Raw genomic sequence first — 22910 nt, 5'->3', positions numbered from 1 at the left:
GATATTTGGGCTTGATTTTAATATATGACAACATTTTTACAGGTAATGTTAGAGATGTTAAATTTGCCTTGACCAAAGTCTGTATTGAGGAAGAGGAAGTGCAAGTGTTCTATACCGTCTGCAAAATACAATTCATATTGGAGAATAATTGAAAGTAATTCTTGAAATATTGGGTTATAATCACAACATAGGTCACCTTGAAGTGATTAGTCTTAGCATTTCTAGGTTCAGTAAAATTCAATGAAGAGTTGTACTTCATTCACATAGATATGGTGTATGTGAAAGTGAGGTGGACTGTGGGCAGATTTTTGAATAAGCCTGGTAAAGGGGAAGAAGTAATAATAAGTTACCATGGGTAACATAGATAATGTGTATACTATTATAAAAAAAGCATGGAGTTAGGGATATAGTTCAGTGGTAGAGTGCTTGCCCAGCTAGCAAAAGGCCCTGTGTTCAATGCCTAGTAGTATTAAAAAGATGAATTATTAAATTAATTTGTTTGGTATTAGAAATTGAACCCAGGGATACTTTACCACTGAGCTACATTCCCAGCCCCTTTTGACTTTTTTTAAAAAAATTTAAAACTGAGTCTTGCTAAGTTAGGGACTCACTGAGTTACTGAAGCTGACTTTGAACTTGCAATCCTCCCGCCTCAGCCTCCCAAGTCACAGGGATTACAGGTATGTGTAACTATGCTCAGAAAAAAAATGTGAATTTTGAAGATTTGAATTTGGGGGTTATTAATGACTAGTCATTCTTCCACATTAAACAGATTGTATTCAAGGAATCAGCATGTATGGGTGAAAGTGACAATCAGAAACAGAAAGGAAAGATGAAGATGTGGGTTTAGGAATACCCTAGAAAGATGAAGCATGGAAGAGGATGAGAAAGAACATTTAGAAGATATACCAGGAGGCTGAGGTTCAGAGAAAAGGATGAGCTCATTCTGGACAACGGAAGAATCAAGAGTAGAAAAATATACTGGGTAAAATTCACATTAGAATTTGAGGTGTTGAAATATATGGAATGAAAATATTTTAAGTGGGAGGAGTAATATAAGCTGCACAGAAATTAAGAAATGTCATAAAGAATGTTAACTAAAATTTCACCTTCTATTATTATATAAAAGAACCTTAAGATTATTGATATTTATGGTACAAAGAAAGAATGGACATCAATGATCTATGAGGTTTTAAATTTTTAGACAAAATTAGGTAATTTTAAATTATATTATTTCCCTAGAGCAATATATAATACATGTATATGTATGTATATATAATAACATTACTATGTTTTGTGACAGCCATACATGGGCAAGTTTCTTATCCTTCCACACTTCTAACTTTCCAAGACTAGTTGGCATCAAATTTAAATTTTTTAAAGTAAATGTTTAAAATTTTGGAAGAAAATTTGTATTTCTATGAATAGAGACTTTCCTCTAATAATAGAATCAGGAGAGATGACACTGACTTTGAAAATAATAAAGATAAGGATTTACTTTCAAAGTAAGGTAAAGAAAAATATATATACTAGCATTCTTTGATATTCTCTGTTTATGTATATTGTATGTATCTATGTGTACATATAGATAGAATTACCAAAGGATGATACTTTAATCCATTGAATGAATCCATTTCTTACCCTTTGGAACCGCATGATGTCGCTGTCTACCACGAAATTACAAGTAGCCAATATACAAAACCCTTTCGTCCTATTACTTCTTCACAAGATTGCTGAATGATGGCGGACTCAGAAGAATTGAATTAATAGACTTGGAAACATTCAGCATTTCATTTTTATGCTCAGAAGATATCTTCTAATGGAATTAACACAAGAAATATTTGACATGGATTTTACCACTGAAGGCAGACTGGGAATGCGATGTCTGCTGCTCTCCTTTATTCTCCTCATAGCCTGGGAGGCGGGGAGCGGCCACCTCCACTACTCGGTCCCCGAAGAGGTCAAGCACGGCACCTTCGTGGGCCGCATCGCCCAGGACCTGGGATTGGAACTGGAAGAGCTGGTGCCGCGCCTATTTCGGGTGGCGTCCAAGGACCACGAGGATCTTCTGGAGGTAAATCTGCAGAATGGCATTTTGTTTGTGAATTCTCGGATCGACCGGGAGGAGCTGTGCGGGCGGAGTGCGGAATGTAGCATCCACCTGGAGGTGATCGTGGACAGGCCACTGCAGGTTTTCCATGTAGAGGTGGAAGTGAGGGACATTAACGACAACCCCCCGGTGTTCCCGGTAAAGGAACAAAGAGTGCTGATTTATGAATCTAGGCTGCCAGATTCTCTGTTTCCACTGGAGGGCGCATCAGATGCAGATGTTGGATCAAATTCCATCTTAAACTATAAACTCAGTTCCAGCGAATACTTTGCATTAAACACGAAAACAAACAGTGATGAAAATAAACAAATTGGACTCGTGATAAGAAAATCCTTGGACAGAGAGGATGCTCCTGAACATAATTTACTCCTGATAGCCACCGATGGAGGCAAACCTGAGCTCACGGGCTCTGTTCAGCTGCTGGTCACTGTGCTGGACGTGAACGATAATGCTCCTAGTTTCGAAAGGTCTGAATATGAAGTGAGACTATTCGAAAACTCAGACAAAGGAACTACAGTTGTGAGACTGAATGCTTCTGATCGGGATGAAGGAACGAACGGGGCAATTTCCTACTCTTTTAATAGCCTTGTTCCACCCATGGTTACTGACCAGTTTAGTCTAGATGCAAACACTGGAGAAATAACAATTCAAGGGAATTTGGATTTTGAACAAGTAAGTTTATACAAACTCCGCATTGACGCGATGGACAAAGGCCACCCTCCAATGGCGGGTCATTGCACCGTTTTAGTGAAAGTTTTGGATGAAAATGATAATGTTCCTCAGATTGCAGTGACGTCCTTATCCTTGCCTGTCCGGGAGGACGCTCAATTTGGTACGGTCATTGCCCTGATCAGTGTGTCAGACCGTGACTCTGGAGCTAATGGACAGGTGACCTGTTCCTTGACGCCTCAAGTCCCCTTCAAGCTGATGTCCACTTTCAAGAATTACTACTCGCTGGTATTGGATAGTGCCTTGGATCGCGAGAGCATATCTGAGTATGATTTGGTGGTGACTGCGAGGGATGGGGGCTCGCCTTCGCTGTGGGCCACTGCCAGCTTGTTGGTGGAGGTGGCAGATGTGAACGACAATGCGCCATTGTTTGCGCAGCCGGAGTACACGGTGTTCGTGAAGGAGAACAACCCGCCAGGCTGTCACATCTTCACGGTGTCTGCGCATGACGCGGACGCTCAGGAAAACGCGCGGGTGTTATATTCACTGGTGGAGCGTCGGGTGGGTGAGCGTGCGCTGTCGAGCTACGTGTCAGTGCACGCGGAGAGCGGCAAGGTGTATGCTCTGCAGCCTTTGGACCACGAGGAGCTGGAGCTGCTGCAGTTTCAAGTGAGAGCACGCGATGCTGGCGTACCGCCCCTGGACAGCAATGTGACTCTGCAAGTATTCGTGCTGGATGAGAATGACAATGCACCAGCACTGCTGGGACCTTGGCAACAAGGAGCAAGCACCGCTGTTAGCGAACTGGTGTCTCGATCCATTGGCGTGGGCCACGTGGTGGCGAAAGTGCGCGCGGTAGATGCAGACTCTGGCTACAATGCGTGGTTGTCTTATGAGCTTCTGATGGCGGCGGGTGTAGCGCGCAGCCCGTTCCGCGTAGGGTTGTACACTGGGGAGATCAGCACCACGCGCGCTCTGGATGAATCGGACGCGCCACGCCAGGGGCTACTGGTGTTGGTGAAGGACCATGGAGAGCCAGCTCTGACCGCCACTGCCACGATATTGGTGTCTCTAGTGGAGAGCAGCCAGGCGTCAAAGGTCTCCTCTTTGGCGTCCGTGGGCGTAGCAGGCCAGGAGGTGGTGCTGATGGACGTCAATATGTACCTGATTATCGCCATCTGCGCGGTGTCCAGCCTATTAGTGCTCACGCTGCTGCTGTACACCGCCCTGCGGTGCGCAGCTCCGCCCACCAAGGGCGTGTGTGTTTCTGTTAAGCCCACGCTAGTGTCTTCTAGTGCAGTGGGGAGCTGGTCTTACTCGCAGCAGAGGAGGCAGAGGGTGTATTCTGGAGAAGTCCCGTCCAAAACCGACCTCATAGCCTTCAGCCCCAGCCTTCCACCTTGTCCAGTTGGGGTGGACATAGGTGACAGCCACGATTTGAATGAAGATCATTGTGCCAGAGTAAGTCTAAATTTTCATAATTACTGTTTAATATGTTTTATTTTAAATTTATAATTATTTTCTGAAAGCCTAGGTTTTACATTTTTTTATTCTTAAAATTTTGATTCACTTTACTATATTTATATCTTTTTATTCTTTTCTTATTATAATCTCATTGGTTCGTTTTTAGTTTTAGTGGAGAGTGGGATTAGGTATTTACCAATTGTAAATCTCTTGATTTTTTTTCCTCAAAATCAAAATTTTATTTGATATGTCATTTTCTATATCATTTTCCCTTTTTTTATGGTTGATTTCCTAGGATTTTACCTTTTTGGATTTGAACTTCAGGAAAGTTATTCTGAATATGCTTTTACTTTGATCAAACATTGAAATCTCAACATCACTATGTCACTTATGTTTTATACTTTCTGGGTGTTTTTTTAAAAATATTTTTTAGTTGTTGATGGACTTGTATTTTCACTTATTTGTGTGTGGTGCTGAGAATCTAACCCAGTGCCTCACGCATGCTAGGTAAGTGTGCTGAGCCACAACCCCATCCCCTTCTGGCTGTTTTTTGTTTGTATTTTTGGTGTTGGGTGTCTAACTTGGGGCCTTCTGCATGCTAGGTTAATGCTCTACCACTAAATCCCCTTCCCTGCATTTTCCATTTTAAATTATTCTCTGCTGCTAACTTTTATTACATAACACTTTCAATTTATCTATTTTGTGCCAGAACTCTACCCATTATATGTTATTTTACATGATCTCTCACAGGCCATTTTGGTTCCAAGAGGCATTAGTGATCTTTAATGTTGCTCATTTAGGGATAAAGTACAAAACAGTGGTTATCAGATTGCATACCTGTGATGGATATGAAGGAGTGAATGAAGAGATTTCATACTTCAATAATGTTATTTAGCCCATGGTCATTTCTCAGTTTATTAATGATACAAATACTGTAGAAATAGTAACTGCAGTGAGTTTAGACTTTGATCAGAGTATATTAATACAAGATCTGCATTCCTAGGGTATGGCTCAGTGGTAGAGTACTTAGCTCACACAGGAAAGACCCTGGGTTCAAATCCTGAAAAAACAAACAAAAAGAAAAAAACCCACAAAAATCTCAATAAACAACAACAAAATAAAACAAAAAAACTGCATTCTTGTGACTTTGCAATTATCTTATTTGTGAATTTCATTTGGTGGGGTTCACTAAGTATTTTATAATACTTTTACTATTTTCTGTATAATTATTTCAACTACTCATTATTTCTTTATATGAGAGGCAGCAAAGAGAAGTGACTAAATGTATTGAGCAGTGATACTCTTTTCCCTTGTCTAAATTTCACCACTACCATTTTTATGTTGTGCAACATTGGATAGATTATTCTTTTAGATCTCAGTTTCCCACTTACAAAAGAATAAGAGGGAATTGTTGTAATGATTTAGCAAGTTGGTAAGTATATGGCACTTATAACAGTGTTTACCAAGTTGTAAATGCTTAATTAAATTTAGTAATTATTATTCTGAAGAGGGAAATAAAAGCTTTTATGTCAGAAAGTTGTTATTATGAATTTCGTATCATTTTACTTGGTGTAAAGATATTTGTATGGTATTCATGGGGTGGTCATAATTGCCAAATCAGAGATATATCTATCATTTTGAGTGCCATGTGTTACATTGAAGAAAATGATATCAGTTTTCAAAGATACAAATTGAATTGAGATTTTGACAGTGGAAAGCTTTTGAATTCAAAGGACATTTAAGATGCTGAACCCTCAGTGATTTCCTGAAGATTATTTTAGGATTTTCTATTGTTCATGTTTTTCAGGAAATATTAGACCTTCATAAACCCGAATGAAATATTTTCCCACATTTTAAAATTGTTCAATTTTCATTAAAGGAATGGATTAGGGTTTGTTCTCCCTGCTGTGTGCTCAGTTCTAATATTTAATGAAAGAAACTATTGAGTTTTCTGGTTTTTTTTTTTTGTTGTTGTTGTTTATTTGTTTGAGACTGGATCAAGATGTGTTAGGCTGGGATTGAATTTATGATCCTCATTCTCTGGAGCAGTTGGGGGTGACAAATCACACCTCAACTTGTCCTGCTCTGAGTTTTTAAAAAGGAATATATAATGATTTGTAAATACTTATTTTGCACTAAAGAGCAAAAAAGAAAACTCCAAATTTCCCCTACTTAAGAGCAGCAAAATCAGTGCTTTTTACACTAATCAATAAAAAGCAAAATTTGTGTAGATGATTGTATCTAGCAACCTTAAAACAGTTTGCTTTCTTAGGAATTAAAGAAGAACCACAACCATTGCTACTGAGTAAACATTTCTAAAAAGTTTCTATGCCAGTCTCTATAATATTGTGCCTGCCAAGAACCACTGACTCAAAACCCAATCCCTGGCTTCTAGAATTTCATAGAACAATAAAGATGTGTCATACATAAACATGACTATAATAAAATGCAGAATATTGTAAGAGGTAGAGAAAGATAACTCATAGTATAATTAGAATTGAACAGAAAACTCTGCCTGTTTCCCTAAGCTGAGGTGAATCTTCCAGAGTCATGATGATTTTAGTGATTTTAAGAATATTGAGAATAATTGGTGTTCTTAGGAAGAGAAAAATTTAAGTAAATGAGTGCACAGAAAATCCCAAATATTTCTGAAATCAGGGAATTATCCACTTTGGTTAAAGCATATGATTCTCATAAGAGAGTATGAAATAAGGCAAGAAAATTAATGTGAGAAAAAATCTCTTGAGGGCTGGAGATATAGCTTGCCTTGCAGGCACAAGGCCATGGGTTCACCAATCCCCAACACCACACACACACACACACACACACACACACACACACTCACAAATATCTTTGAGTAACTGGACAGAAATTTTTACTTTCTTTGAGAGTCATTTGGAAAGTCATCAGAAAGTGTGAAGCAATGGTAATAAAGGTGTTTCAGGAATATTACTGTAAGTATCTGGTGAGGGTGAATGAGGTTGAGATGGAAAAGGTTACACAATAAAATGGAGAGCAGCAATCAATAGAAACTCATTTAGTAAGACAACAAACATGGAAAGCATTAAAAGAAAAATGTGATTATTTTACCTGCATTTGGGAACAGGGTGAAAAATTTGAGAAAAGTAACATTACTAAGCAGATCTAAAAAGCCTTGACTGAATGTAATTGCTGGCCACATGGCAGATTAGCATAAATATTTAGTTAATGAAATGTTTATACATAGAAAGAAATATTGCAAATCATATTGGAGATGATAATAAAGGCATGTAATCATAAAACACAAGGCTTAGAAAGGATGGAAAAAGTAGACAAATATTGGAATCATGAATTCCTACATCAGAATATGTAAATTCTGATAAAAGGAGAAATTCAGTATATTTTTTCCTCAAAACTTACCCAAATACAAATTCTTGTCTTCATATACTCAAAAAATCTTGTAATAGTTTATTTTAATAAGAAAATTATCTAAGTCATTCACATACTCCTTACCTCCTTAGAGAAAAAGCCTAAATTTCCTACCATTAGTGCATACTTCAAATACTAAATCCCCAGATTGCAATGGAGTTTTCTTAACAGGTTATATTAAACCTAAGAATATGAAGTTTCCTGAACCAAAGAATTTAAATTTAGTGTTATTTAAATGATTAGCATTATTTTTCACTTATATTTATCTTTATTTAAAAACTGTTGATAAAATTTCTTCTAAGGCATAAAAGCCATTATGGTGCTACCAAATATTCAAAAGCTACAATTATGGTCTCATTAAACATACAAAATTATAACTCCAAGAAGCATGAAAAATATTGTTTCACATTTTAACACAATGAAGGAAAATATTCAGCGTTTGAAATACACTTTTAATTTTATTAGTAAAAAGCTAAATTTTATAATCCCTACTTACAATTTGGGCCACATGATGTCGCTCTAAACCGTGAATTGCTCTCTTATTCACCAAGTCATCCTTTATCCATTGGAAAGACGTTCTGCTGTTTCACTCTTTGGATGCAAAACAATGGCCAGCATATAAGGAGTGGAATGAAGTTATATTAAGATTCTTCTAAATTTTGAAGCAAGTCTCTCTGATGGGAATAAAAGTCAATAATTTGAAATGGTGGACCTGAGTGGATGCAACAAGGAGAGCCAACAACTACTTCTGTTTATGGTAATTCTAGCAGCCTGGGAGGAGGGGAGCGGCCAGCTCCATTACTCGGTCCTGGAGGAGGCAAAACACGGCACTTTCGTGGGCCGCATCGCCCAGGATCTTGAATTGCAACTGACGGAGCTGCTGCCTCGCCTGTTCCGGGTGGCTTCTAAGAGCCCTGGAGACCTTCTGGAGGTAAATCTGCAGAATGGCATTTTGTTTGTGAATTCTCGGATCGACCGGGAGGAGCTGTGCGGGCGGAGCGCGGAGTGTAGCATCCACCTGGAGGTGATCGTGGACAGACCGCTGCAGGTTTTCCATGTGGAGGTGGAAGTGAAGGACATTAACGATAACCCCCCGGTGTTCCCAGCCACACAAAAGAATCTGTTTATAGCAGAATCCAGGCCGCTTGACTCTCGGTTTCCACTAGAGGGCGCCTCGGATGCAGATGTCGGAGCCAATGCTCTGCTGACTTACAGACTGAGCCCCAATGAGTATTTCTTACTGGATGTACCACCCAGCCACGAGCAGGTAAAACCTCTTGGACTTGTGTTACTCAAACCTTTGGACCGGGAAGAAGCTCCAGAGCTTTACCTATTGCTCACTGCTACTGACGGAGGCAAACCCGAGCTGACTGGCACCGTTCAGTTATTCATCACAGTGCTGGATGCCAATGACAATGCCCCAGTATTCGACAGGACACTCTATACAGTGAGATTACCAGAAAATGTTCCTATAGGAACGCTGGTAATTAACCCCAATGCCTCAGATTTAGACGAAGGAGTGAATGGGGATATTGCTTACTCATTCTCCAGTGATGTTTCTCCAGATATAAAATCCAAGTTCCACATAGATGCTGTGAGTGGGGCAATCACAGTGATAGGATGTATTGATTTTGAAGAAAGCAAAACTTACAAAATTCAAGTAGAGGCAATTGATAAAGGTTCCCTACCACTGGCTGGTCACTGTACAGTTCTTGTGGAAGTGGTGGACACTAATGACAATGCTCCAGAGTTGACTGTCACTTCCCTGTCTCTTCCCATCTCTGAGGATACCCTGCCTGGCACAGTCATCACCTTGATTAGTGTGTTTGATCGAGATTCTGGTACCAATGGACAAGTGACCTGCTCTCTGATGCCTCATGTCCCCTTCAAGCTAGTGTCCACTTTCAAGAATTACTATTCGTTGGTGTTGGACAGTGCCTTAGACCGCGAGACCGTATCTGACTATAAAGTGGTGGTGACCGCCAGGGACAGAGGTTCACCTTCGCTGTGGGCCACTGCCAGCTTGTTGGTGGAGGTGGCTGACGTGAACGACAATGCACCAGTGTTCGCTCAGTCTGAGTACACGGTGTTCGTGAAGGAGAACAACCCGCCAGGGTGCCACATCTTCACAGTGTCTGCGCATGACGCGGACGCGCAGGAGAACGCTCTGGTGTCCTACTCTCTGGTGGAGCGTCGTGTGGGCGAGCGCGCGCTGTCGAGCTACGTGTCAGTGCACGCGGAAAGCGGCAAGGTGTATGCTCTGCAATCTCTGGACCACGAAGAGCTGGAGCTGCTGCAGTTCCAGGTGAGCGCGCGCGACGCTGGCGTACCGCCCCTGGGCAGCAATGTGACTCTGCAAGTGTTCGTGCTGGATGAAAACGACAATGCGCCAGCACTGCTGGGACCTTGGCAACAAGGAGCAGGCGGCACTGTGAGCGAGCTGGTGTCGCGGTCAGTTGGTGCGGGCCACGTGGTGGCGAAGGTGCGGGCGGTGGACGCAGACTCTGGCTACAATGCGTGGCTGTCTTATGAGCTTCTGCCGGTGTCCGGTGTCACGCGTAGTCCGTTTCGCGTGGGGCTCTATACTGGCGAGATCAGTACGACACGCTCCCTGGATGAGATGGATGTGCCACGCCAGAGCTTGCTAGTGCTGGTGATGGACCATGGCGAACCTGCCCTGACCTCCACCGCCACAGTGCTGGTGTCTCTTGTGGAGAGCGGCCAGGCGCCCCAGGCCTCCTCCAGGGCGCTGGCAGGTGCCGCTGGCCAGGACGCTGCTCTGGTGGATGTCAATGTGTACCTGATTATAGCCATCTGCATGGTGTCCAGCCTGTTGGTGCTCACCGCGGTGCTGTACTTGGCGTTTCGGTGCTCCGCGTCGCCCACCCAGGACACGTGTGGTCCTGTGAAGCCCACGCTGGTGTGTTCCAGTGCTGTGGGGAGCTGGTCCTACTCCCAGCAGAGAAGGCAGAGGGTGTGCTCTGGAGAGGTGCCACCCAAGGCTGATCTCATGGCCTTCAGCCCTAGTTTGCCTCAGGCTCCTACCTCTACAGAAAACGTGAGTCTTAATTTTTTCCAACAATTTAATTGAGAAAAAGTATAGCCTTATTTTTCTTGTTAAAATCAACTGTTCATTTTACTTTTTTTTTTTTTGCTAATTGAAATTATGGATTCACCTTCCTCTTTTAAATGGTGGATTTCCAAAGTCATTTACATATCCACAGCTTGTAATTAACTTTTTTGACTTGATGATGAGAATGGAATCCAGGCTTTCCTGGGGCATGCTCATTCACCTCTATGGTGAGCCCCATCAATGTTTATAAATGTTATAAGTATTGAATTTTGGTATATATTGACATATTATTTATTTTTTTTGTGTTGTACTTACCATAATAAAACACGTTTCTATATCATCTGTTTAATTTTGCCTTTTATATTTAGTCTAAAGTTGGGTTATTTTAACTTCTAATTACACCAGTTTATTTTTTCTGCAAGCAGTTGTGTAGTACTGGCTTCTTTGTAATTTACTTTGTAGAAATGCATTTGCCATGTTGAAGATGAATTAAATGATACAGTTTAAGATACATTTAAAATACAGTTAAATAGTATACTGTTCCTTATTTGTATGGAATATATGCTCATAATCAAAACTTTAAGAAACTGAATTCCAAATGTAGTGGAAGTAGCCACTTCAAACACTAATCCATTCATTTTATCTCTCTGAATTACTTAAGTGGTTCCAGATTTTTTTTTTGTATATTCCCAGGTCAGTCTATCACTTACTCTTTTGCCCTTCATAATTTTCTTCTTTAATATATTGTTTATGGTTGGTTATTCATTTTAAAAATCTGTATCTCATTTTATTATATGAATATATCATGATTTATTTATTAAATTATTTTTATGGAGATTTGTGGAATAATAGCTTAATTTTCCAAGCTCACATTAATTTGAAAACTCACAAATAATATTTTGGTTAGTTATTAGTGCCAACATTCAGTTTTAGAATATCTTGGAATTTTTTTGTTTTCAATATAATTAATGGTAGAGGTATATCAACTCAAGATAATGTCTGTAAATCAATAGAATTATTTGTCATCAAGCAGTAAATTGTCATTCACAATAAGCAGATCAAATTTTCTGCTTTGTTGAAAGAATCAATTTTTGATCACATCTATAAATATTGTAGACTTTTAATAATGACAATTGTAATTGTTTTATTGTTTTACTTTTATTTCTTTTATTCTTTTTTTAAAGAGAGGAGAGAGAGAGAGAGAGAGAGAGAGAGAGAGAGAGAGAGAGAGAAATTTTTTTTAGTATTTTATTTTTCAGTTTTTGGTGGACACAACATCTTTATTTTTATGTGGTGCTGAGGATCGAACCCAGCGCCTCGTGCATGCCAGGCGAGCCACGTTACCGCTTGAGCCACATCCTCAACCTAAATTTCTTTTATTCTTAAAAGTATTTATGTAGCTATTTATTATAGGGTACTGAGGATTGAACCCAGGGATTGTCTACTGCTAAGCTCTCTTCTCAGCCCTTTTTATTTTATATTTTGAAACAGAGTTTAGCTAAGTTTCCCTGACTGGCTTAGAAATTGTGATCCTCCTATCCCATTCTCCTGAGTCACAGGGATTACAGTACAATTGTATCACTATGCCTGGAATATATGTACACTTAAAAAAAATCTTCCTGGTATTTTATTTAAAAAACTAAATAATCCTATTTTGGTAAATAATAGAAGGTGATAGAGGATCTTATTCAACACCCCAACCTGTATTCACCAACCATCATTATTTTTTTGATACAATTTTTTTTTTTTTAGAAATTTAAACTCTTTTACTTATGTTCATGTTATGGATTTTTTTGGGGGCGGGGGGAGTACTAAGGATTGAATCAGGGACACTTAATCACTGAGCCACATCCCCAGCCCCTTAAAAAAATTTGGGGACAGGGTCTTACTATGATGCCTAGATAAATTGCTGAGGTGGCTTTGAACTCTCAATCCTCCTGCTTCAGCTTCCCAAAACCATTGTGATTACAAATGTGCTACAACCCTTGGCAGATTATTTTTTTTCTTGTTGGTGGAAAATGTTTTTTGGTGGATGGGGGTTCACCTTCGCTATGGGCCACAGTCAGCTTCTTGGTGAAAAAGTATTGCCTTATTTTTCTTGTTAAAATCAACTGTTCAATGTGCCAGTGTTCGCACAGGGTATTTATGTTGGCAGAAAAAAATCTATGAAGCAAAATGGTTTAAGTGAAAGGTCTACTTAAGCAAGCTACAGATATATTGAATATCATAAAGAATGTACACTTGAATTTTTCTTGTACTAATAAGTGAAAATTAGGAAATTTAATATTCATAGAATGAAATAAAACAGAAACTTAACAATAATTTGCCAGTTGATAAGATGAAATAAAATTACATGATCACCTTGGTTAATATATCCTGGTGACCAGATAAACATAAACACAATGCTTCCACAAAAAGTGTGTAAGATAGTTTACATATGTCACTATACATTATTTATGACTTATGAAGATCATGCTTGAACATAATACTAATACATGCCAATAATGAAAATATTGAGAAAAAGTATTGCCTTATGAGGAAAAAGATTCCTGCTAAAACCAACTTAATGTAAAAATCCATATGGCATAAACACACTTAAAATTAATAAGGATAAGGGTCTATATTAAATTTGATAAAATAAAATATTTATTGCATAAAAGAACAATTATTGAGGAGTGAATTTAATAATGAAAACATTACCCTTTGGAGCCGCTTGATGTCGCTGTCTGACAAATTCTGTCTAGACAAGATCCAAAGACATTCCTGTAGCAGTATCTGTCTTTCAAAGCCAAACAATCGCAGATGCAGCGAAACTGGACTAAAAGCATCCAGATAATACAATAGTTCATCTTTATATCCGGACAATATTTTCTGATAGGAACAAAACGAGTACTTGACATGGTATTTTCCTGGCAAGGAAACCCGGAATCCGGGCATCTGCTTCTCTTGATTCTGCTTCTCTCGGTCTGGAAGGATACGTATAGTAGACAGATTCACTACTCGGTCCCCGAGGAGGCCAAACACGGCACCTTCGTGGGCCGCATCGCCCAGGACCTGGGGCTGGAACTGGAAGAGTTGGTGCCGCGCCTGTTTCGGGTGGTGCCCAAGGACCGCGCAGACCTTCTGGAGGTAAATCTGCAGAATGGCATTTTGTTTGTGAATTCTCGGATCGACCGGGAGGAGCTGTGCGGGCGGAGCGCGGAATGTAGCATCCACCTGGAGGTGATCGTGGACAGACCGCTTCAGGTTTTCCATGTGGAGGTGGAAGTGAAGGACATTAACGACAACCCTCCTGTATTCCCAGTAACGGAACAAAAGCTGTTTGTTTCAGAATCCAGGCCGCTTGACTCTCGGTTCCCACTAGAGGGCGCGTCGGATGCAGATATTGGAGCTAACTCAGCTTTAACCTACAAGCTTAACTCTAATGATTATTTCATGCTAAGCGTGAATTTAAAGAACGAGGAGAATAAACAGGTTGAGCTAATATTAAGAAAATTCTTGGACAGAGAGGATGCTCCTGAACACAATTTACTCCTGATAGCCACCGATGGAGGCAAACCTGAGCTCACGGGCTCTGTTCAGCTGCTGGTCACTGTGCTGGACGTGAACGATAATGCTCCTAGTTTCGAAAGGTCTGAATATGAAGTGAAACTATTCGAAAACTCAGACAAAGGAACTACAGTTGTGAGACTGAATGCTTCTGATCGGGATGAAGGAACGAACGGGGCAATTTCCTACTCTTTTAATAGCCTTGTTCCACCCATGGTTACTGACCAGTTTAGTCTAGATGCAAACACTGGAGAAATAACAATTCAAGGGAATTTGGATTTTGAACAAATAAGTTTATACAAACTCCGCATTGACGCGATGGACAAAGGCCACCCTCCAATGGCGGGTCATTGCACCGTTTTAGTGAAAGTTTTGGATGAAAATGATAATGTTCCTCAGATTGCAGTGACGTCCTTATCCTTGCCTGTCCGGGAGGACGCTCAATTTGGTACGGTCATTGCCCTGATCAGCGTGTCAGACCGTGACTCTGGAGCTAATGGACAGGTGACTTGTTCCCTGACGCCTCAAGTCCCCTTCAAGCTGATGTCCACTTTCAAGAATTACTACTCGCTGGTATTGGATAGTGCCTTGGATCGCGAGAGCATATCTGAGTATGATTTGGTGGTGACTGCGAGGGATGGGGGCTCGCCTTCGCTGTGGGCCACTGCCAGCTTGTTGGTGGAGGTGGCAGACGTGAACGACAATGCGCCAGTGTTCGCGCAGCTGGAGTACACGGTGTTCGTGAAGGAGAACAACCCGCCAGGCTGTCACATCTTCACGGTGTCTGCGCATGACGCGGACGCTCAGGAAAACGCGCGGGTGTTATATTCACTGGTGGAGCGTCGGGTGGGTGAGCGTGCGCTGTCGAGCTACGTGTCAGTGCACGCGGAAAGCGGCAAGGTGTATGCGCTGCAACCTCTGGATCATGAGGAGTTGGAGCTGCTGCAGTTCCAGGTGAGCGCGAGGGACTCTGGGGTGCCGCCCTTGGGCAGCAATGTGACTCTGCAAGTATTCGTGCTGGATGAGAATGACAATGCACCAGCATTGCTGGGACCTTGGACACAAGGAGCAAGTAGCTCAGTGAATGAGTTAGTGCAGTGGTCAGTTGGTGTGGGCCACGTGGTGGCAAAGGTGCGAGCAGTGGACGCTGACTCTGGGTACAATGCATGGCTGTCGTATGAACTGATGCCAGTGGTAGGTGGAACACGCAGTCCGTTCCGAGTAGGGCTGTACACTGGTGAGATCAGTACCACACGTGCCCTGAATGAGGCAGATGCTGCACGCCAGAGTCTACTGGTCTTGGTGAAGGACCATGGAGAGCCGTCGCTGACCGCTACTGCCACAGTGCTGATCTCTTTGGTGGAAAGCTGGCAAGCTCCAAAAACCTCTTATAGGGCTTTAGCGGGTGCCGAAGGTCAGGAAACAGCACTGGTGGGTGTGAACGTGTACCTAGTCATCGCTATCTGCGCTGTGTCCAGTCTGTTGGTGCTCACGCTGCTTCTGTACACGATGTTGAGGTGCTCCTCGGGGACCGCCCAGGACAAGTGCGCGTCTGGGAAGCCCACACTGGTGTGCTCCAGTGCGGTGGGAAGCTGGTCTTATTCACAAAAGAGGAGACAGGTGGTGTGCTCTGGGGAGGTCCCACCCAAGACAGACCTCATGGCCTTCAGCCCCAGTCTTCCACAATGTCCAGAATCAGTCGATGTGCGTGAACAGCAAGATTTAAATGTTGATCATTGTATTCAAGTAAGTGCCTGTCTATTTAGAAATTTTAAATTGTATTCGTGGAAATTTTATAATTACTTCTAAGTTTATTTCACTTTTCTGCATATGACGCAATCAAAATTGAAACTTTTTTTAGTTTTAAAAAATACTCTATAAACTATCCTTATTTTTAAGGGCTCTCTTAATTTTTTTTTTTTTTTTTTTTTTTGGTACCAGGGATCCACAAGTTGTCCTTAGACTCAAATAATCATTAGATAATTTTTGGTACAAATATTAATTTTAGCCTTTTTACTATTCCAGTAATCTCTGAATAATATTCTAATAAAATGCTCTCATCCAAACATTTAAGCTTTCATGATTAGGCATTGGACTTTTAACCTTGTTTCCTAACCTATGCTTTGAAATATATATTTTAAATAATTTCTTGTTTTTATAGCACCACAAAAATTTTTGCATTATACTTATATTTAATATGATTTAACTGGTAAATATCTATCAGAAAACTGGACTAGATAATTTCATTCTTGCAAGCCAAATATAGGATTTTCAAATCTTTGTTACAGAAAATTTTCAGAATGATCAGAACTCATTGGTTAATGTAGAAATTCTTGGTATTTTTCAAAGTCCAAGATTCTTTCCTTTTTCTCCTTCAAGTTTGCCAAGGCCTTAAGCATGTTGGTTAGTGTTCTACCACTGAACTACAACCCCAGAACAGTTCTTTTAAACTTCTTGTTCTTTTAGTTGGTTGTGTCTGTTTTTCTGTGCTTCTAGTGACTTTTTGGCCCACCTTGATATTAAATATCCATTATATTTTGACCATATCCCTTTGGAGAGATTAATGGAATTTGATGAAAGGGAATGAAAGGTTGCTGGGATTCTGAGTTCTTATGTTATAAACATACTAATTTGCTTATTTATCACTTACTTATGAATTTATGGGAATTTTCCTTTATGAAAGTGATCTTACTCTTACAATTTCTATTCTATGTCTACTTTGTTCTCAGGTATAATTTTACTGAATTCTCCTTCTAAATATTTACTTCATTTTACAAAAGCACTTTTCCTTTCCACCAGAAGCAAGGTTCTTTTCTACCATCAAGCGTAGCATTTGACAACTTGTCATTTCAGTCATTTTAGTTCTTTGTTTATCCAACTCTCTAATTGATATTTGAATTGTATTTGATGGGCACACTTTTTTCAAAGAAGGAATCTAAACTTATTTCTTGTATTTCTAATATCTTGGTATTAAATGCCCATTTCTATTCTATGTGCAGTACTGCTTTTAGCTATTTTCTGTTTCTTAAGTTGAAAGTCATTAGAGCTTAGTTGTTATATATAGTGGATTCTGGAGCTTCCTGGATTACTTATCCCCTCTAAAATGTTTTGTTTTTATGGATTCTGGTAAAAAAAATTGTTATTCAGTACATTGATTTTACATTTATGCATAATAAATGTGAATTATATCACCTAGAACTTTTTTTGTGCCAATCAAGTTAATATTTATAAATTTGTAATAAAATTTAGCAAATGCTAAGGACATAATAAAAGGTACTTATTATTACTTCCAAGAGGAAAAGAAGTTTGAATGCAAAAAAAAAAAAAAAACTAAAATGTCAGCAAAATTAAATAAAATGTCAGAAAGAAATTTTATTTTTATGTAAAATTAATCTTGTGAGGACTTCTGAAATTGACCCAAGACTAAATATTTTGAATGCTGTGTGGTAGAATTTGCATCATGTATGTGGTAAAATATTTTTGGATATACAAAAAGATGGCTTATCTTGGTATTAAATGCCCATTAGATTTTTATCTTTCTTTTGGAGAGAATGATGGGACATAATGGAATAGAATGAAAGGTTTCTGGGGTTCTGAATTCTTATAGCTTATTATTAACATAGTTTTTAATATCTTTATCACTTTATCACTAGAGTACTTCATGATGATATTTGTGATTTATTCCATACTTATAAGTTGCAGGCTGGAGATGTAGCTCAGTGGTAAGCATTTGCTTAACATTCATGAGACCATGGGTTAGGTTCCAGCACCAAATAAATAAATAACCCAGCATAGTTACAGTTGCCCAAGATCCTTCAGTGTCTGAGTAAGTATTTGAAATATTTCTGTGTTTCATTCAATTAATATTTTTCCCCTTTCTTAAAAGCACACAATAGTATTTTGATATGATTTAAAATAATTTGTTATAGTACTCCCAACAAATGAAATAAATTATTTTACAGCATTATACAATACATACATGCTTTCTTAGTAAGTAGAGAATATTAAAGCTACCAGTCTTCTTTAAACATTTAACAGGGTCCTTACACATCTCTAGAAACATGTCATTATGTTAGAAATTACCCAGCCTCAAACTTGAGATTTTGAATAAAACAAATAATATGAATTACATAATGCAATATGTTATAATGAGCACAAAAGAGGTAATGAAGTTGGAATTGAAATAAAATAATTCCCTGTTTGCGTCTTTGAAGGAACACCTGAAGGGTCATTGTGTTCTAGTGGTTTTTTACAAGGGTTGATTTCCACTGCAGAACACCAGAAATAATTTACAGTGCTGCTAAGGAGAAAACAAACAAAACCAAAGACACAGAGAAGCTTCAAATGACTGGAAACATGGAATGGTCTGCTTTATTTAAAACATGTGGATTGCATAAAAGATAATGTGAGAAAATCTGTATTTTGAGCACTAGAAGCAGTTGGGAGCTATCAAAAGATTTTGAGCAAAATAAATTCACACTGTTTCAGCAATTTGAAAGAGAAGACAAACTGGGAAGGTACTGCAGTGATCAAGATTAACAGTAATTGAAAGTGACTCTAATTGATAAGAATACAAAAGAAAATATAGATATTTAAAAACATCAGTGACTCAAAAACTTTCATGTACTTGCTTTCAGACTCAAGACTAAAATATAGATTTAATAAATTTGTTCGCACTTTGGAATGACAGACTAAAACTTATGACAGCTTTACTTATGTAGAACCTAGGCAGAAAAAGAATCCCACCTTAAGTCTAAAATCAGAAATTGCCCTAAGTGCTAAGGATGAACAATAATGAAATAAAAATGCATTAGAAAAAGACATAATGAAGCTCTATTAATTTTAATGAAGAGATAATTATTCACAAATGATAAGGATCAAAAAGAATCAAACTGATACAGGAAAGAAACACACGAGTGGGAACAAATTTAGTAATTGCTATTAAGAGAAAATTAGGAAATTTTTTCCCCCAAAATTAAAACAAATTTTTCTATTCTTAAAGTATTTCACACATATTAAGTTCATGAAATTACTTAAGAAAACTACTTCCAATATTTGCTCCCTGAGTAATTATCTTTCTGGGCTCCTAGACTCAGTAGCCACAGTGAATTACCGAGTTGTGTTACACTAGAATCTTAAATCTAGAAATATGGAATATTCTGAATTCCAGAACAAAATAATTTTCCAATTTAAAATTTGTGATCATTTAACTGATCATCTTGATTTATTATCACACAAATTCTGTTACTATTTTAATATTATGTGGGGAATTTTTTCTGGAGAGAACTACATTTATGGTCATAATGCATTTCTTAGATGAGATTAAGTCTCGTAACACTTCCTCCAGCAAGAAAAACGTACTCCTCTATTTCAACAATGATTAAGAAAGAATTCACAGAAGGAAATAAAATTTTGCAGGATAACGGTGCAATTTTCATTCATGAAAAATGTACTTACTCTTTGGGCCACGTGATGTCACTCTTGGCCGCGATATTCTGTTTCAAAGGGAATACAGAAATCCTTTTCCCCGTGGGAAAACCACACTCTTTTTCACTCACTCGGTGATGATCAATGGCGAATACAGGAAGACGGGACTGACAGAGTCAGTAGATTTCTCTTAATTTCGAGGCAATTTACATTAAGCAGAAAGAGATCGGGTATTTGAAATGTTGTACTCGGGTGGAAGCATTCCAGAAGGCCAGCACCTACTGCTTTCATTTCTGCTCCTCACAATCTGGGAAGCAGGCAGCGGGCAGCTCCATTACTCGGTCCCGGAGGAGGCAAAACACGGCACTTTCGTGGGCCGCATCGCCCAGGATCTTGAGCTGCAGCTGATGGAGCTGGTGCCACGCATGTTCCAGTTGGATTCTAAGAGTCACGGAGACCTTCTGGAGGTAAATCTGCAGAATGGCATTTTGTTTGTGAATTCTCGGATCGACCGGGAGGAGCTGTGCGGGCGGAGCGCGGAGTGTAGCATCCACCTGGAGGTGATCGTGGACAGACCGCTGCAGGTTTTCCATGTGGAGGTGGAAGTGAAGGACATTAACGACAACCCCCCGGTGTTCCCAGCCACACAAAAGAATCTGTTTATAGCAGAATCCAGGCCGCTTGACTCTCGGTTTCCACTAGAGGGCGCCTCGGATGCAGATGTCGGAGCCAATGCTCTGCTGACTTACAGACTGAGCCCCAATGAGTATTTCTCACTGGATGTACCACCCAGCCACGAGCAGGTAAAACCTCTTGGACTTGTGTTACGCAAACCTTTGGACCGAGAAGAAGCTCCAGAGCTTTACCTATTGCTCACTGCTACTGACGGAGGCAAACCCGAGCTGACTGGCACCGTTCAGTTATTCATCACAGTGCTGGATGCCAATGACAATGCTCCAGTATTCGACAGGACACTCTATACAGTGAGATTACCAGAAAATGTTCCTATAGGAACGCTGGTAATTAACCCCAATGCCTCAGATTTAGACGAAGGAGTGAATGGGGATATTGCTTACTCATTCTCCAGTGATGTTTCTCCAGATATAAAATCCAAGTTCCACATAGATGAAGTGAGTGGGACAATCACAGTGATAGGACGTATTGATTTTGAAGAAAGCAAAACTTACAAAATTCAAGTAGAGGCAATTGATAAAGGCTTTCCACCACTGGCTGGTCACTGTACAGTTCTTGTGGAAGTGGTGGACACTAATGACAATGTTCCACAGTTAACTGTGAAAACTGTCTGGCTCCCTGTTAAAGAGGATGCACAACTTGGAACAGTTATTGCTCTGATCAGTGTGACTGACCTAGATGCAGGCGTGAATGGACAAGTGACCTGCTCCCTGATGCCTCATGTCCCCTTCAAGCTAGTGTCCACTTTCAAGAATTACTATTCGTTGGTGCTGGACAGTGCCCTGGATCGCGAGACTGTATCTGACTATAAAGTGGTGGTGACCGCCAGGGACGGAGGTTCACCTTCGCTGTGGGCCACCACCAGTGTGTCTGTGGAGGTGGCTGACGTGAACGACAACGCACCGGCTTTTGCACAACCCGAGTACACTGTGTTCTTGAAGGAGAACAACCCGCCAGGCTGCCACATCTTTACAGTGTCTGCGCATGACGCGGACGCTCAGGAGAACGCTCTGGTGTCCTATTCTCTGGTGGAGCGTCGGGTGGGCGAGCGTGCGCTGTCGAGCTACGTGTCAGTGCACGCGGAAAGCGGCAAGGTGTATGCGCTGCAGCCTCTGGACCACGAGGAATTGGAGCTTCTGCAGTTTCAAGTGAGCGCACGCGATTCTGGCGATCCGTCACTTTGCAGCAACGTGACATTACAGGTGTTCGTGTTGGACGAAAATGACAATGCGCCAGCGCTGTTGGGGTCTGGGACGGGGGACGTGAGCTTAGTGGTGACCCAGCTGGTGCCTTGGTCTGTAGGTGCAGGCCATGTGGTGGCAAAGGTGCGCGCTGTGGATTCAGACTCAGGTTACAATGCATGGTTGTCTTATGAGCTACAGACGTCGGTGGGCGTCGCTCGCAGTCCCTTCCGCGTGGGACTGTACACCGGCGAGATCAGCACAACTCGCGCCCTGGATGAGACCGACTCGCCGCGTCAGCGCCTTTTGGTCCTGGTGAAGGACCATGGGGAGCCAGCGCTGACTGCCACCGCCACAGTGCTGGTGTCTCTGGTGGAAAGCGGCCAGACCCCAAAGACCGCTTCTAGAAGCTTGGCGGGTACTGCCAGCCAGGAGGCAACGCTGGTGGATGTCAACGTGTACCTGATCATTGCCATCTGCGCAGTGTCCAGCCTGTTGGTGCTCACGTTGCTGTTGTACATATCATTTCGGTGTTCAGCGGCGCCCACCCAGGGCGAGTGCGGGTCTGGGAAACCCATGCTGGTGTGCTCCAGCGCGGTGGGCAGCTGGTCGTACTCGAATCAGCGACGACAGAGGGTGTGCTCTGGAGAGGTCCCACCCAAGACCGACCTCATGGCCTTCAGCCCAGGTCTTCCTCCGTGTCCTGGATCTGTAGAAGGAGTGGGAGAACCACCTGTTGTTTTGGACTCCCCTGGGAAGGTAGGTTATCTTAGAATTTATTTTTGTTATTTGTTATTGAATGATATTTTTCAGCTCCTGTGGTACATTTAAATATTCTTTTTCATTTTTCTATAACTCTACCAGACTTTCAAAGTAAAAGTTCATAGTTTTACTTTGAATCTCATAAGTTTGGAACAGACTTTTGTTTTGACTTTCTTTTTAAAATTTTTTTTACCTTTATTTATTTATTTATTTATTTATTTATTTTTATGTGGTGCTGAGAATCGAACCCAGGGTCTCACATGTGCTAGGAGAGTGCTCTACCGCTGAGCCACAACCCCAGCCCTGTTTCAACTTTCTTAATGAGAAACGTCCTAAACTGTATATTAAACAGGCATTATTATGTGTCAAATTAATTTTTGGAATCTGTAATTATTCTGGATGCCATAGCACTTGACAACCATTCAGTGTTACAGCCAATGCAGTTGTTATTCATTCAGTAAGCATGAACACCACTCTATCATTTATTCTAAATTTACTCTAAATCATTTATTTCTAAAATTTGCATTGTAGTTTGGTCTAGTTTTATTGTTTATTATAAACTCTTAAGTTTGTT

At 40.5% G+C, this 22910-nt stretch overlaps 4 protein-coding genes across 4 annotated transcripts; all 4 read left to right on the top strand.

The window, feature by feature from the left end:
- The first annotated feature begins 1819 nt into the window (after positions 1–1819).
- LOC114086382 (protocadherin alpha-6-like) lies at positions 1820–4294 on the top strand. Its single transcript, XM_027927658.2, has one exon. The coding sequence runs from the start codon at positions 1820–1822 to the stop codon at positions 4292–4294; it is 2475 nt and encodes an 824-aa protein (XP_027783459.2).
- Positions 4295–8354: 4060 nt separating this feature from the next.
- LOC114084284 (protocadherin alpha-7-like) lies at positions 8355–13546 on the top strand. Its single transcript, XM_027925414.2, has 2 exons — positions 8355–10709; positions 13469–13546. Exons 1-2 carry the CDS (start codon positions 8355–8357, stop codon positions 13544–13546), a joined length of 2433 nt encoding a protein of 810 aa, XP_027781215.2.
- A 76-nt stretch (positions 13547–13622) lies between these two features.
- LOC114084286 (protocadherin alpha-8-like) lies at positions 13623–17008 on the top strand. Its single transcript, XM_071612806.1, has 2 exons — positions 13623–16019; positions 17003–17008. Exons 1-2 carry the CDS (start codon positions 13623–13625, stop codon positions 17006–17008), a joined length of 2403 nt encoding a protein of 800 aa, XP_071468907.1.
- A 2931-nt stretch (positions 17009–19939) lies between these two features.
- On the top strand, positions 19940–22405 carry LOC139705911 (protocadherin alpha-9-like). The gene has a single exon (XM_071612804.1). It carries the CDS (start codon positions 19940–19942, stop codon positions 22403–22405), a length of 2466 nt encoding a protein of 821 aa, XP_071468905.1.
- Positions 22406–22910: the final 505 nt, after the last annotated feature.

The sequence above is a fragment of the Marmota flaviventris genome, chromosome 5 (assembly GCF_047511675.1).
Source record: "Marmota flaviventris isolate mMarFla1 chromosome 5, mMarFla1.hap1, whole genome shotgun sequence".
Classification (NCBI taxonomy): domain Eukaryota; kingdom Metazoa; phylum Chordata; class Mammalia; order Rodentia; family Sciuridae; genus Marmota; species Marmota flaviventris.
Note: the sequence above shows the minus strand (reverse complement) of the source record. Positions and strands in the feature narration are given on the sequence as shown.